The 13,800-nt window shown below is 38.4% G+C and overlaps 1 protein-coding gene across 7 annotated transcripts in view; it reads right to left on the bottom strand.

The window, feature by feature from the left end:
- The window catches only part of AKAP9 (A-kinase anchoring protein 9), a 172,669-nt gene that overhangs the window by 90,905 nt on the left and 67,964 nt on the right, over window positions 1-13,800 (bottom strand). For all 7 annotated transcript variants that reach the window (XM_036247033.1, XM_036247035.1, XM_036247034.1 and 4 more), the window contains exons 15-16: window positions 10,443-10,539; window positions 8,715-8,810 (exon numbers count right to left, since the gene is read on the bottom strand). In XM_036247033.1, coding sequence (XP_036102926.1) covers window positions 8,715-8,810; window positions 10,443-10,539 — 193 coding nt within the window. The remainder of the gene's footprint in view (window positions 1-8,714; window positions 8,811-10,442; window positions 10,540-13,800) is intronic.

Below are 13,800 nucleotides of genomic sequence, written 5' to 3' on the forward strand. Positions count from 1 at the left end.
CTAAGTAAAATAATCCAGTCAGAGAAAGACAAATTCCATTATGATCTCACTTACATGTGGAATGCAATCAACAAAATTATTTAACAAACAAAAATAGAAACAGAAACACAGAAACAGATACATAGAAAAGATTGACTACTGTCAGAGGGGAGGAGCGTTGGGGGGTTGGGTGAAAGTGGTGAAGAGATTAAGAGCAAAAAAATATAGATAGATAGATAGATAGATAGATAGATAGATAGAAAGAAAGAAAGAAAGAAAGAAAGAAAGAAAGAAAGAAAGAAAGAAAGAAAACACATAAGACACAGACAACAGTATGGTGATGGCCTGAGGGAAAGGGGGTAGGGGAGGTGGAAGACAGCCAAGGGGGGAAAAGGGGGAATGGCAAGAGACTTTGCTTTGGGCAATGGGTGCACAACGCAATATACAGATGATGTTTTGTTGAGCTGTACACTTGAAGCCTGCATGGTTTTGTTAACTAATGTCACCCCAACAAATTCAATATAAAAAGAATTCAGCCTGGCTTGTGTGGCTCAGTGTTGAGCACTGACCCATGCACCAAGAGGTTCCTGGTTGGATTCCCAGTCAGTACTCATGTTCAAGTTGAGGCTGATCCCCAGTGGGGGGCTTATAGGAGGCAGCTGATCAATGTTTTCTCTCATCAATGTTTATATCTCCCCCTCTCTCTTCCCCTCTCTCTCAAACCACTAAAAAATATATACATTAAAAAAAAAAAAGAGCCCTGGCAGGTTTGGCTCGGCAGTTAGAGCGTCAGCCTGCAGTCCAGAGACCCGGGTTCAGTTCCCTTCGGTTGCAGTTTGTCCCGGCCCTGGTTGGGTAGTGCGGCCCTGGTTGGGTAGTGCGGGTGGCAACCACTTGATGTATCCCTTTCATGTTGATGTTTCTCTCCCTCCCTCCCTCCCTCCCTCCCTCCACTCTATTTGAACAAAAAAAACGAAAAAGGTCCTGGGGTGAGGATAAAAACAAAAAAAAATTTGTATGCCTGGAATGTAACTACCTACCCTGGTCTGCCCAGTACCCACCCTTGATCTACCAGTTAGAAACTTATGATCAGATCACTCTGTGAGGTTACTCTTTGTAGAACCTTTTCCATCCACACTGTACTCACCATCTTACCATTGCATGAACGTGCTACTGTTTTATTGTAATATTAACCATTCTTTGGGACTTTTCCCAAGGCTTACAATTTTGTAGCAGATGGGGATTCTCAATATAAAGCAGAATGACGATCTTGTTTTTAAAATAACAATAAACTAAAGAAAAGGGTACTCTAAAAGGCCCATGGCAGTCGTGTCAAGAGAAGTGCTTTTCTTATCCATAATTTGCCTCCACTCCTTAACCAAATGTAAATACTGTTATGGTTTCAGTGATAACAGTTGTGGCCTTCTTCCAACCCTTGTTCTAACAGGCTCCTGAATATGTACTCCAACAAGGTCTCCTCCTTGTCCCTCTGGGTCACGCCTTCTCAAACTTCCTTCTACACTGCAGACAGACAGGAGCAACCAGAGGAGACCTTCTTGGCACAGTTTCTTTACAGCAGCCCTGGGACACTGCCAACTCCACTCTGAAGCCAGGAGAAGTGCAGACAGGCCACAAAGCTCTGGACTCTCCTCCTCCTCTCAGCTGGCAAGAACACTGGTGAGATAAAGGTGTGTCCTTTTGAGGTTCTGTGTGGACATGCACGCTCACATCTCTGGGTGCATATTCACCCAGTTTTTCTTGGGAAGCCAACAAAGCATAGCTAAGGGATCTGGCATCTTAGAGCCAAGGCCTTCATTCCAGCTCTAGTATTCATCTCATTCGCCATGGAACCTTGAACATCTGACCTTCAGTTTCTTCATCTGTAAAATGGTGAAAACAATGCCTACTTTGCTAGATTGTTGGGAGAAGTGCTTAAAATAAAATAGGTGATACGGCAGCATGTTTGATAAACAAGGAGACTTAGAAGAACATCAGCATATGCACAGCTGTGTTGAAGATGGGCACAGCTCGTTTCTGTTGTAGGAACTTGCCACTCCTCAGTTTCTCTTGGACTCCAAGAGGTCTCAATTTTATCAAGCTTCTTTATTTTTATTATTATGCCATGAACATACTCCCCTCTGACTTTCCCCTATTAATGACTTAACTCCCTTTCTATGTCTCAGGATACTGTATCTATAAATTTCTTTCAGCTGTCTATAAAAAGGCTCCATCTGTAACCTCTGTGCTGTTCCCAGTACCAACTCAGGACTCAGGGTTCCCAGTGTTCAGTCCCTGAGCCCTGCTCAGGGGTTCATTTGTACCTGTTCCCTAAACAGTGAGGAGCACGTTCTGTTCTCCGCAGACTGAGTGGGCCTTTCCAGAGCCCACTGTGAGCCAGTCACAGTGCTGGACTGAGAACAAGGACAGACCTGGGCCCAGGTGTTAGCTGGGAATGTTTAGATTGCTAACATCCAAAGTTGGTCTTCCCTCTGTCTTTTATGGGAACAAATTCATGTCTGCACCCCACTGGATAGAGCCATTTTCCCTGCTTGCTGCAGACACATGTAGTCCTGCTGCAGACCCCGCCCTACCCTGGTGGTGCCTTTGCTGCCCTTGTCTGCAGATTCATTCTAGATGTCCACTGCATTCTTACACTTTGCCAGGTCTGCTCTCCTTTCTCACTAATGTTTCTGTGAGCTTTCACTGAAACAGAAGTGGGGTGGGAAGCCTATGAAAGAATGATGCTTTATAAATAAAAAAGTAATGCAGTGTATCTAATGGTTTTGTCATCGCTACAGGATGTGGAGCAGCAGTTAGTGGCTAGTGAATGACAACACTACCCTCTGGTGGCCAACCTAGACTGGAACCCAAATAGTGCAGGCACTCTCTGGAGTTGGCAGCTTTGGGTTTCTATACAATGCAGTTTCCCCACCAATTCCATAGAAATCAGAATCAAGCAATGAAAAGAATTCCCCAGAGAGCATCTGGGCCAGAAAGAAGCATAACAGAAAAGTCCCATTTTTTTAGCATTTGAATTTCTTTTTTGGTCTCCAGATAGTGAGCCAAATTTCTAAATAGTTCAGAGCTCAGACTTTTAAGGGCATTTTATATATATATTTTTTATATAAACAGAATATTTAAGCCATTGCTATCTCTGTTACTGAGTTATTGTTGACCAGAAATACTTGTGAAATTCTCTAAAAGGAATGAAAGTTTGTGTTTCTTTTTCATTAAGTAAAGATGTCAGTTTTTATGTCTAATTATTCACTTTGAACAGTATTTTTATATATTTTTATATTCAGAACGTAAGTTTTCTATGAACCAGAAACCTGGTTCTGCACTCATCCACATATCCCATGAGAACTACATGCTTGAAACTGAAAATATAATCCAAGTTTAGTGAAGTCTGTCATTAACGGGCATTTCATAAATTTTCAACCACTCATAATTATCTCCAGTCCAGGCTATTGAACAAGTTGTAGCATACCTGGAAATAAGGGTGGAGTACTACAGTTCAAGAAGGCAAATTCCTTTTGGTATTTTCCACCCCCTGGCTACGTAATCTCTCTATTCATAACTGGAAGACTCTCAGTGTTTCCCATTCTACCCCATTGCTGTGTGGGAAGATTCATAAGGTGGATTTTTATAAAACACTTTAAGCTTCTTTCAAGGGAATAGTTTTAAGGAAGTTACCTTTAGTAAAATAGAAAAAAAAAAGACATATATTTACATATGAAACTCCAAAGTAAGAAGTGTTCTGAACATGAGAGATCAAAGATGCCTCAAAATAAACTATACAGGCCTCAAGGAAACACAAGAGTGGCCATGCACGTTCACTGGATAAAGCTAAGTGTCACGAGTAGAAATACTGGCCTGAGAAGTGAAGTTTTCTCATGGAGTGAGAAGTGTCACAGGAAAAGCACAGCTAACCCTTCAACAACATGGGTTTGCAATGAGCAGGTCTACTTATATACGGATTCTTTTCAGTTAATACTGTAAATGTATTTTCTCTTTTTTATGATTTGCTTAATAATATTTTCTTTTCTCTAGATTACTTTATCGTAAGAATACAGTATAGCCCTGGCCGGTTTGGCTCAATGGTTAGAGCGATGGCCTGCGGTCCTGAGAGACCCGGGTTCGGTTCACAAGGGCATGTACCTTGGTTGCAGTTTGTCCCCGGCCCTGGTTGGCTCATGTGGGTGGCAGCCACTTGATGTGTCCCTTTCACGTCGATGTTTCTCTCTCTCTCTCCCTCTTTCTCCCTCCCTCCCACTCTATCTGAACAAAAAAATGGAAAAATGTCCTCGGGTGAGGATAAAAAGAATAAAAAAATAATACAGTATATACATATAACATTAAAAAAACCTTCAAGCCCGGCCCATGTGGCTCAGTGGATTGAGTGTAGTGCCATGGACTGAGAGGTCCCGGTTCAATTCTAGGTCAGGGCATATGCCCAGGTTGTGGGCTGGATCCCCAGTAGGGAGCATGCAGGAGGCAGCCAATGGATGTTTCTCTCTCATATAGATGTTTTTATCTCTCTCTCCCTTCCTCTCTTTCTAAAACATACTTAAAAATAATACCTTCAGCCCTGGCTGGTTTTGCTCAGCGGTTAGAGCATCAGCCTGCGGTCCCGAGAAACCCAGGTTCGGTTCCCACTAAGGACGTGTACCTCGGTTGCAGTTTGTCCCTGGCCCTGGTTGGTCCTGCGGGTGGCAGCCACTCAGTGTGTCCCTTTCACATGGATTTTTCTCTTTCCCTCTCTTCCTCTCTCTCCCTCCCACTCTACCTGAACAAAAAATGGAAAAATAGCCTCAGGTGAGGATAAAAAAAAACCAAAAACCTTCAATCTTTTCAGTTTAGTGGTCAAGACCTTAACTTTTACTTTAATTTCCTGTCTTGAACTTCTTAATAGTGAGAAAATAGAAGCAATCAGAAGAGAACTTCCACAGGCTCCAAATGCCGTATCTGAAAACACCTGAATCATGAACCCAGTACTTTCTGCCTTCCTTTCTGTTATTGTGGATTAAACTGTCATGTTCCAATCTAATGGCAACCCTCCAAGGAATGACATCTCCTCTCATCTACTAAAGGATACCACACTAGCAACTGTTCCTCTCTCTCCTGAATGAGCTATTCCCACCCCACTCCTCAATCATATTAGCACAGAAATATGTGACACCCCGTCTTAAACAAACAAAAAAAATAGCAACAACAAAAATCCACTTGCCTCCTTACATCGCCCTTTAGCTACCACTGGATTTCTCCGTTCCTCTTTCAAGTAAACCTCAAAACAGTTCATCTCTTCATTCTTCTCCCTCACTCTCAAATCCAATCTGATCAATTTGTCTACACCACCCCATCAAATGCGTTGTGTAAGTCACCAATGATTTCATGTTTTAAATCTAATGGTTAATTTGCAGTTCTAATCTTTCTTGACTTATCAGAAACATCTGACACAGTTTAATACATTTTCTTGATACACGTTTATCAGTAGGCTTCTGTGATGCAATCTTTTGTTCTTTCCTATATAAATTAGGGCTCCTTCTCCATCTCTTCTGTTCTTCCTCATTTCTCTATCTTCTAAACATTGGCCATCTTCAGGCTGTTACCAAATCTCTACTACATCAATACCCACTGTATTAGTGTTTTTCAATTTTTTTTCACTGCAACAATAGTAAACACAGGCACAGCAATAAAAAAAAAGTTTTATTTGTGACCCAAAGCACATATAGGTACTAGTGTGTTTATATATTTGAACCTTTCCACTTATATTTAAAATCCTGGTCCCTGGCCAATAAATTGATTCTTGACTTAAAAAGGCATTATAACTCACAGTTTGAAAAACACTGCCCTATATACTAACTACCACATTTATATGCCTAGTTCTATCCTGACTCTAGATTTACATATCCAACCACTTCCTCACATTTATATTTAGACATTTAATCAGTTATTTACATGAAATAGGACAAAAGCTGAATTCTTAAGTCTCCTACCCCTCTGCAGTCTTTTCTATCTTCCATCCAAATACCTAAGTAAATAGCAACTCCATTCTTCCACTTGTTTAGGTCAATAAGCTGGAGTAAACTGTAAGCTGAAGGGTTAATGTTGACCAGAAATACTTGTGAAGTTCTCTAAAAGGAATGAAAGTTTGTGCTTTTTTTGCATTAATTAAAAATGCCAATTTTTATGTTTAATTATTCGCTTTGAACAATATTTGCCCCTTTCCTTGTACTTCTTACTATGGTATCCAGTTACATCTGCTGAGCAGATACATCTGCCAGGATCTCACAGTATTTTGCCAACAGGTCTCATGAATACGGGGCAGCAGGAATGAATCAAACCTGCAGAGCTGGTAGCCCAGGCAAGTGGCCTTCATACTCCTGCCAATTCTCTGTGACCACCCCTTAGAGACATTTGTTGAAGTAATTCTTAACTTGTCTCTTTCTCTTACATCCCACTTTTTAAAAAGATGTTCAACTTGTTACCTTCATGATTTATTCTCTCATTTCCTTCAGGATTCTCCTTTAACATTACACTTTAAAAGTGAGGCTGTCGCCCTGGCTGGTTTGGCTCAGCAGGAGAGACCCGGGTTCGGTTCCCGCTCAGGGCATGTACCTTGGTTGCAGTTTGTCCCCCGGCCCTGGTTGGTCGTGCGGGCGGCAGCCACTCGATGTGTCCCTTTCACATCGATATTTCCCTCTCTCTCTTTTCTTCTCTCTCCCTCCCACTCTGTCTGTACAAAAAATGGAAAAATGTCCTCGGGTGAGGATAAAAAAATAAAATAAATATAAATAAATAAATAAATAAATAAATAAATAAATAAATAAATAAAAGTGAGGCTGTCTGTGATAACCTTACATAACATAACACCATCTCAATCCCCAAAGAATTTTCCAGTTCTTTTATCCAGGTTTGTTTTTTCTTCAGAGTACTTATCATCTTTATATTGTCTGTCTGTACCAACTAGAATATAAGATCTATGAGAGCAAAGACATCTTCTTTTTCCCCCAGCACCCGAACACTGCCTGGCAGTGAGATGTAATGAATATCTATTTTCAGTAATAAGTAACCAAATCACAACTGTGTCTGTTGTAATCTATAGTGGTAATCACTATGCCTTCTGGGCTTCTTCTACTTACCCTGTGCTCTTATTTATTTATTATCCTCACTTGAGGATATTTTTTAATTGATTTTGAGAGAAACATTGATGTGAGAGAGAAACATCAACTGGTTGCCTCCTGTATGTGCCCTGACACAGAATCAAACCTGCAATCTTCTGGTGTATGGATGATGCTCCAACCAACTGAGCCACCCAGCCAGGACTACCCTGTGCTTTTAAAACAATGGTTCTCAATCTTTTTCCATCATCATATCTGAGGGGTATAGGGTAAAGCATAACCCCATCATTACTGATGAATAATGTCAACAATCTATGTTATTCTAGGATCAAGCTGGGCCATCAATGTTGTTTCTTGGACCACAATTCCTTGGCTGCCTTTAGAATAGTTTTCACTGACCTGCACTTTAGTATTCTGCTATCAGTTTGGATGAATGAACCTTTACAAAACATTTATATCATCAGAGTAATAAGACTATTTTAAAAATATATGTATGAGTCTTTATCATCAGCTAGGTGCTTTATATGTATTAGTTCATTGAATCCTTATAAGAATCATTATTATGCTTATTATTTTCCTCTTTAACATTAAGGGAACAGAGATTCAGGAGTTAAGTAACTTTCCTAAGATCATAAACCTAGTAAATCAAAAGAACAAGAATTTAAAGCATGGTATATCCATTACCAAACCTCATGCTCTGAATTGCTGTACTATGATGCCCTATTAAAATAGTCTACTTGAGAAATTTACATAAAAGCTAAGTGTGAGAGAAAACCCACATTTCTCTAAAGAACCAGAGATAATGAGAGCTATATAAAAGTGTTGGTGCCTCACTTTTTAGTTTGATCTCCTGAACTAAATACATTCAATTCAGATACTGAAGTAAGTCCTGATGACCCTATATTTTCTTGGGTCTTAACCTCTTCATTTATATTTAACTTAATTCCTTATGAATTTCCTGTATATCCTATCAATCCACCCCCTTTAAAATACCTATAGTCCACTGGGATTGTTATATTAGAACAGTTGAAATATTGTAAAAAATAAGCAGACAAACTCAGAATTCAACGTTACGATGTAAGAATCCAATCAGGTACGTGAATTTTTAAAGAGAATACAAAGACAAAAGAAATGGGATCATAATGCTAGACTAGGCAATATACTTGGTATTCAAATGTTTAAAAGAATGGCTTGGCATAGCAGCTAAGAGTACCTATAGTCTTTAACATCACAGTAACTTATCTGGGAGAAGGTAGGTAAAGGTAATACATAAAAGACCAACCACCTTTTTTCTCATTTCCTACCATATTCTCCACCTTTAAGAAAGGCCAAACTCCTTCAAAAGGTGCTACTCACAAGGTAACAAATTATAAAAACTTGTTTTGGTATTTAGAAAGTTTCTAATTATTATTCCACATCAAGGGAAGAATGCTTTTCTGAAAACTTCACAGGATGTTCCACTTAAAGGCAATTGTGGTCGATACATTCTCTGACAAGCCATATGAAATTTATAACAAAAAAATAAAGTGCATCACCATCAACAAATCCTACATTTTTTGAAGACTCAAAGGGAGTATAAACCACAATAATCTTCTGGACAAACTATAAACTTACCTTAGCTACTTCCTCTTCTAAACGTTCTTGGTACTGTTTTTCCAGCAACTTAACCACATCTGTTTCCTGTTCTACTCCATAGTCACCACCAGAAAACTAAATTAAAAAGCAAAATGTGACATACTTATTTACACTAATTATATACAACTTATTTTTATTTATTTATTTTATACTGCTGTGTTGTCTTTGGCCATTCAATTAATATTTGGTTTGAGAGGGAACGTGTTTCCTCTTAAAAGTTTAAAGCATCATTTCCTAAAGTCTATGATGCAGGATGGAAATTGATAACCACGTGATCAACATGGAGCTACGTTCTTCAAGGGAGGACTTTTGGTAGTGTCAGGAAGTGTGGAGAGCAGACTGCAGTCATGAGACAGCCTCCAGCTCTCAGCTCCTTCAGGCTGGGCCTCAGCTGCTGCCTTCTTGCTCTGAGGTAGGATGTGGCATAAAGATCCTGGGCCAAGCAGAGCTACTTTGACGGGCAATATGTGCTCATCCTCCCCACCACCCCTGGAACCCCAAACCTCATCTTAAATGTCTACATCAGAGAACACAACCCACAACACCAGAAAAATGACTCCTCATTCAATATTTGGAAAACCACTCACGTTATTACTTCTGAAATTCTTAGAGCCTGTAACTTGTTATCAACTTATTTTTAAACTTCTACTCTCAAATACCTTCAAAAGATCACTATTTCTTAGAAAAATTCTGAGAATTTTAATAAATAAATTTTAGTTCTACTCTTAATTAAAAACAATTCCAGTGAATAACTTTATCATTCTACTAAATAACTGTACTTACTACTGTGAACTTGACAAAGATCCAATGTGAGAAAATATTTACATACATATAATTACTAATATATAGTTCTAGGGTGCAATAAAGACTTCTTAAATATAATGAATAAGGTGTGTATTTAAGTAATGTTAACAGTGGCTAGCTTTTGCTCATGAAATTATAAGCAAATTTCTTTTATTCTTGGTAGTTATTAATAGTATCCAATTTTCTGTAAATACAAATTAAAAACTTTGTTAAAAAGAAAAAAACAAAGTTTTAAAAAAAATGTAAACATGTTCTCAGCATGAAAGTATTTCTTCATTCACAAATTGTCTGAATGTCATTCAGATACTCCATATGGGATGAGTGTGAAAGAATAAAAAATGTAGCCATCATCTCTCCTCTGTATCCAGAAAAAGAAAAGGCAAGGATCTTTGTTTTCTGTAGGACTTAAGAACTAAAAATCTACTAAGACCAGGGCAAATAGTGTCCATAAATCATAACACAGAATGTTGAGAAGAGGCAGAAGGTGGTTTACCTAGATGGCATATACTGTAAAAGATGAGGGCTTTTATATATCACATTGCCAATGCTGAAGGATGCCTCATCCATTGTCCCAGCCTAGCATCTTGGGTTCGGAAGATTCCTGAACACTATTCTAGAGATGGTCTGGTCCAACTTCCCATGGTGAGAGAAAAGTTGTTGGCCAGGGCACTGAAATTTATTATTCAGCCCATAAAATACAGAACAAGACAAGTTTTAAACTAGATCATATTCAGGGGGGAATAAAAACCTTCTATTCTTCTGGGTCTTTTATATAAGGTATTATCTTCGTATTTATTATGCTTACTTCTCAGCAACTATTTATTGGATAATTATGAAACCACAGACATAAAAATAACAGTAAGAAAAAAAATCAGTACACATTACAGTTTAAAGATATAATACCTCTGTTGTACTATCGCTGTTCTGTTTTAGACAACTTCCAGGGTATATGGTTTTCCGTACACCAGATTCAGTAATTACCATGGAATCAATGGAGAAGCTAAATATAAATAAAAGAGGGTGAAATAATTAGAGTTGTGTGTGAGTTTTAATGTTAATCCAAATTTAAAGCATGCATGAATGTGTACTGGGCAAAGAGAAACAAAAAAATAGGTCGAGAGTTATAGGTACTGTATCTTAAATCACATCTTTGATTAATTTTTCTACTTAAAAGTAACATAATTAAATGAAAGAGTACTTTAACATTACCACTGAATTTCATGTCATTTTATAAAGTCTACTACAAATGTTTGACATGGAGCTACTTATAGGTACAGACATTTTTAAAAAGTTATCTATAACATTATCGAGTAAAAATTTTGTAAAGTCTGGAAGAATACACGTGAAAAGTAACAATTTACCTCCAGTGGAACTGGGGAGCAGTGGCACTGAAGGAAAGAGTCTTAATTTATACAGAGTTACTTCTGAAATGTTTTTATTTATTTTTTATCTTCACCCGAGGACATTTTTTCATTTTTTGTTGAGATAGAGTGGGAGGGAGAGAGAGGAAGAAAGGATAGAGTGGGAGGGAGAGAGGGGAAGAAAGAGAGAGAGACAGAGAGAGAGAGAGAGAGAGAGAGAGAGAGAGAGAGAGAGAGAGAGAGACATCGATGTGAAAGGGACACATCGAGTGGCTGCCTCCCCGCACGACCCAACCAGGGCTGGGGACAAACTGCAACCGAGGTACATGCCCTTAGCAAGAACCGAACCCGGGTCTCTCTGGACCGCAGGCCAACGCTGTAACCGCTGAGCCACACCGGCCAGGGCTGAAATGTTTTTATTTTTAATCTGTGCTTTCTTTGGTATTTTGTAAAAAAATTCTTAAAATGTTTAACTTGAGTCATAAAAATAAGGTAAGATTAATATTTAGGAACTATGGGTAAAAAATTAAAGGGGAAAATTAAAATTTTCCTTTTAGCTAATACAATTTCTGACTCTTATTTTCATGTGCACTCATGCCACCTTCTCCATTGCACCCTCCCCTTGTCCACCTCCTCCCTTCTTTCTCCCATTCTCTTCTTTCATTTTGCTAACCCCAAATGGCCAGATACAAGTTGTCACTGTCCCATTGCATAACTTACATAACTAACCCTCTACTGATAGACTTTGTTTCCAAATGTTCACTACTACAAATAATACTACAATATAGATCCTCATGAATATAATCTTTATACATATCTATGGATGTTTCTACATGATAAAATCATAACAATTGTCAGACTTAATATTTAAAATTTTAATATAATGCCATATTCCAAAAAGTTACATTAACTTTATTCCCGTAACAGTATCATTTAAGTAGTCTCTCAAAATTACAACATGAAGTTCTAAGAGTCTTAAAACTTTATTAGAACATGTCTTTATTTTTGAGATGACACGTTCTTTCAAATGCTATTGGCCAAGTAAGTTTCTTTTGCTGTGAATCACCTATTCATGTTCTATATTCATGGTCTATATTCCTGTTAAACAAATGGAAAAACTCACTTCCTCTGACTTTCTTTTCTGCCCTTTCCTGGTTCTCCTCTCTCTCTCTCATCATTATGTCTGTTTCCACATTGCTTCTTATATATACTAATCTGATCTGTGGCTTCATGTCTTAATTCTTACTGTCATAGCCTAGAAAATCCTTCTGAGTATTTACTGAGCCATTAAGATCCAAACTCCAAAAGAGTGCTACTATGTCACACTGATTACATTCTGTAGCTTTAGAGCATTTGAAAGTATTTATCCCAAATCCAAAAAATGTCTAGCTAAAACTGAATTCACTGCTCTCCTCTTACGGTTAAAGTCCTACTCCCACCAGCCTGATTTCTCTATTTATATTAATGCACCATTATTCTCCATTTTTTCTAAAAGCAAACAACAAAACCATCTTTTTTGTTGTTGTTGTTGATCCTCACCTGAGGATATTTTCCCATTGATTTTCAGATAGAATGGAAGGGAGGGAGGGAGAAATATCAATGTGAGAGAGACGCATCTATTGGTTGCCTCCACACATCCCAGGGTGATCAAACCCACAACCCAGGTACGTGCCCTTGATTGGGAATCAAACCCAAGACCCTTTGGTCTGCAGGTCGATGCTCTAACCGCTGAGCTAAACTGGCCAGGGCAACAAAATCATCCTTGATTTCCCGCTCTGCTTTGCTCCCAACATTACTCCATCCCAATGTCTCATATTCATCCTAATTTCCTTTTCTCCTGGAGCCACTCCACTATTACAGAATGTACCAGGGAAGGGCAGTGAAAAGTACCACCCAGAGATGGGTTTCAAGTCTAGTACTTTGGTTGTATCATGTTACATTCCCCAATCATTACTTTTAAAAATTATTTTGTGAATATTGTTTCAATGATTAGATGAAGTCCCCTGAGGAAAAGGGCCACTTTATATACATCTAAAGCTTCTCCCATGGCATCTAGCTAAGCCTCTTCCCTCACAATCTTAAGGGTAGTTGTTGTTGTTCTTATTATTGAGATACTTAAATTATCTAACCAAAATCTACAGGCAGTAAAAAGTCCAATCAGGGGTCAAATGCAGGTCTGTCTGACTCTTACGCCCATGGTCCTTCCCACCCCATACTATGTCCCTAAGAGGCTTCTAGTATGATATAACTAAATATTTGTTAAGTGAATAACTCAATTATTTTTCTTAAACTAGTTCAAGTCTACCTTAGGAGAACAATACACTCTATTAAAAAAGTGTTATGGTTGTGTCCAAATATGTGGTGACATTTACAAAAAATAACTTTGACTCATTACTGTAAGTAGAGGGGTAAGCATGGCAGTCAGTAAATCTCATTTTGGTGGTGGGGGGTATGGGGGGGCGACTAATGATTTTAGTTGAAAGGTATTCTCAATAAATTCCCACTGAGGATTATATAAACTCTGAGAAAGGGTGGTGAGCTGGCAAAAGCTCAAATGCAGGAAGAGCAAAGTAAGCCTACTCCAGAAAACTCTCTTTTCTTCATACTTTGGCAAGAAAGCATCACTAATTAAAGGAAAGTTACTTGAAATACTGTAGCTGGTTATTAGAGACTTTTTGCTATCTACCTAATTTTCTTTCACATCAGGAAATCTAAAGCCATGCACTGCCTGCATCACAATTACCTTGTTACAAATACAGATGTCCAGCTTCCATCTGAAAGCTATTGAGTCTGTAATTTTAAGTATTCAAAAAATAACATTAAATTTCAATAATATAAAACTCAAAATTTAAATTCCTGATTCATGGTCAAGTTTGGGGACAACTGATCTCAAATAAAGT

The sequence above is a fragment of the Molossus molossus genome, unplaced genomic scaffold, assembly GCF_014108415.1.
Source record: "Molossus molossus isolate mMolMol1 unplaced genomic scaffold, mMolMol1.p scaffold_m16_p_7, whole genome shotgun sequence".
NCBI lineage: Eukaryota > Metazoa > Chordata > Mammalia > Chiroptera > Molossidae > Molossus > Molossus molossus.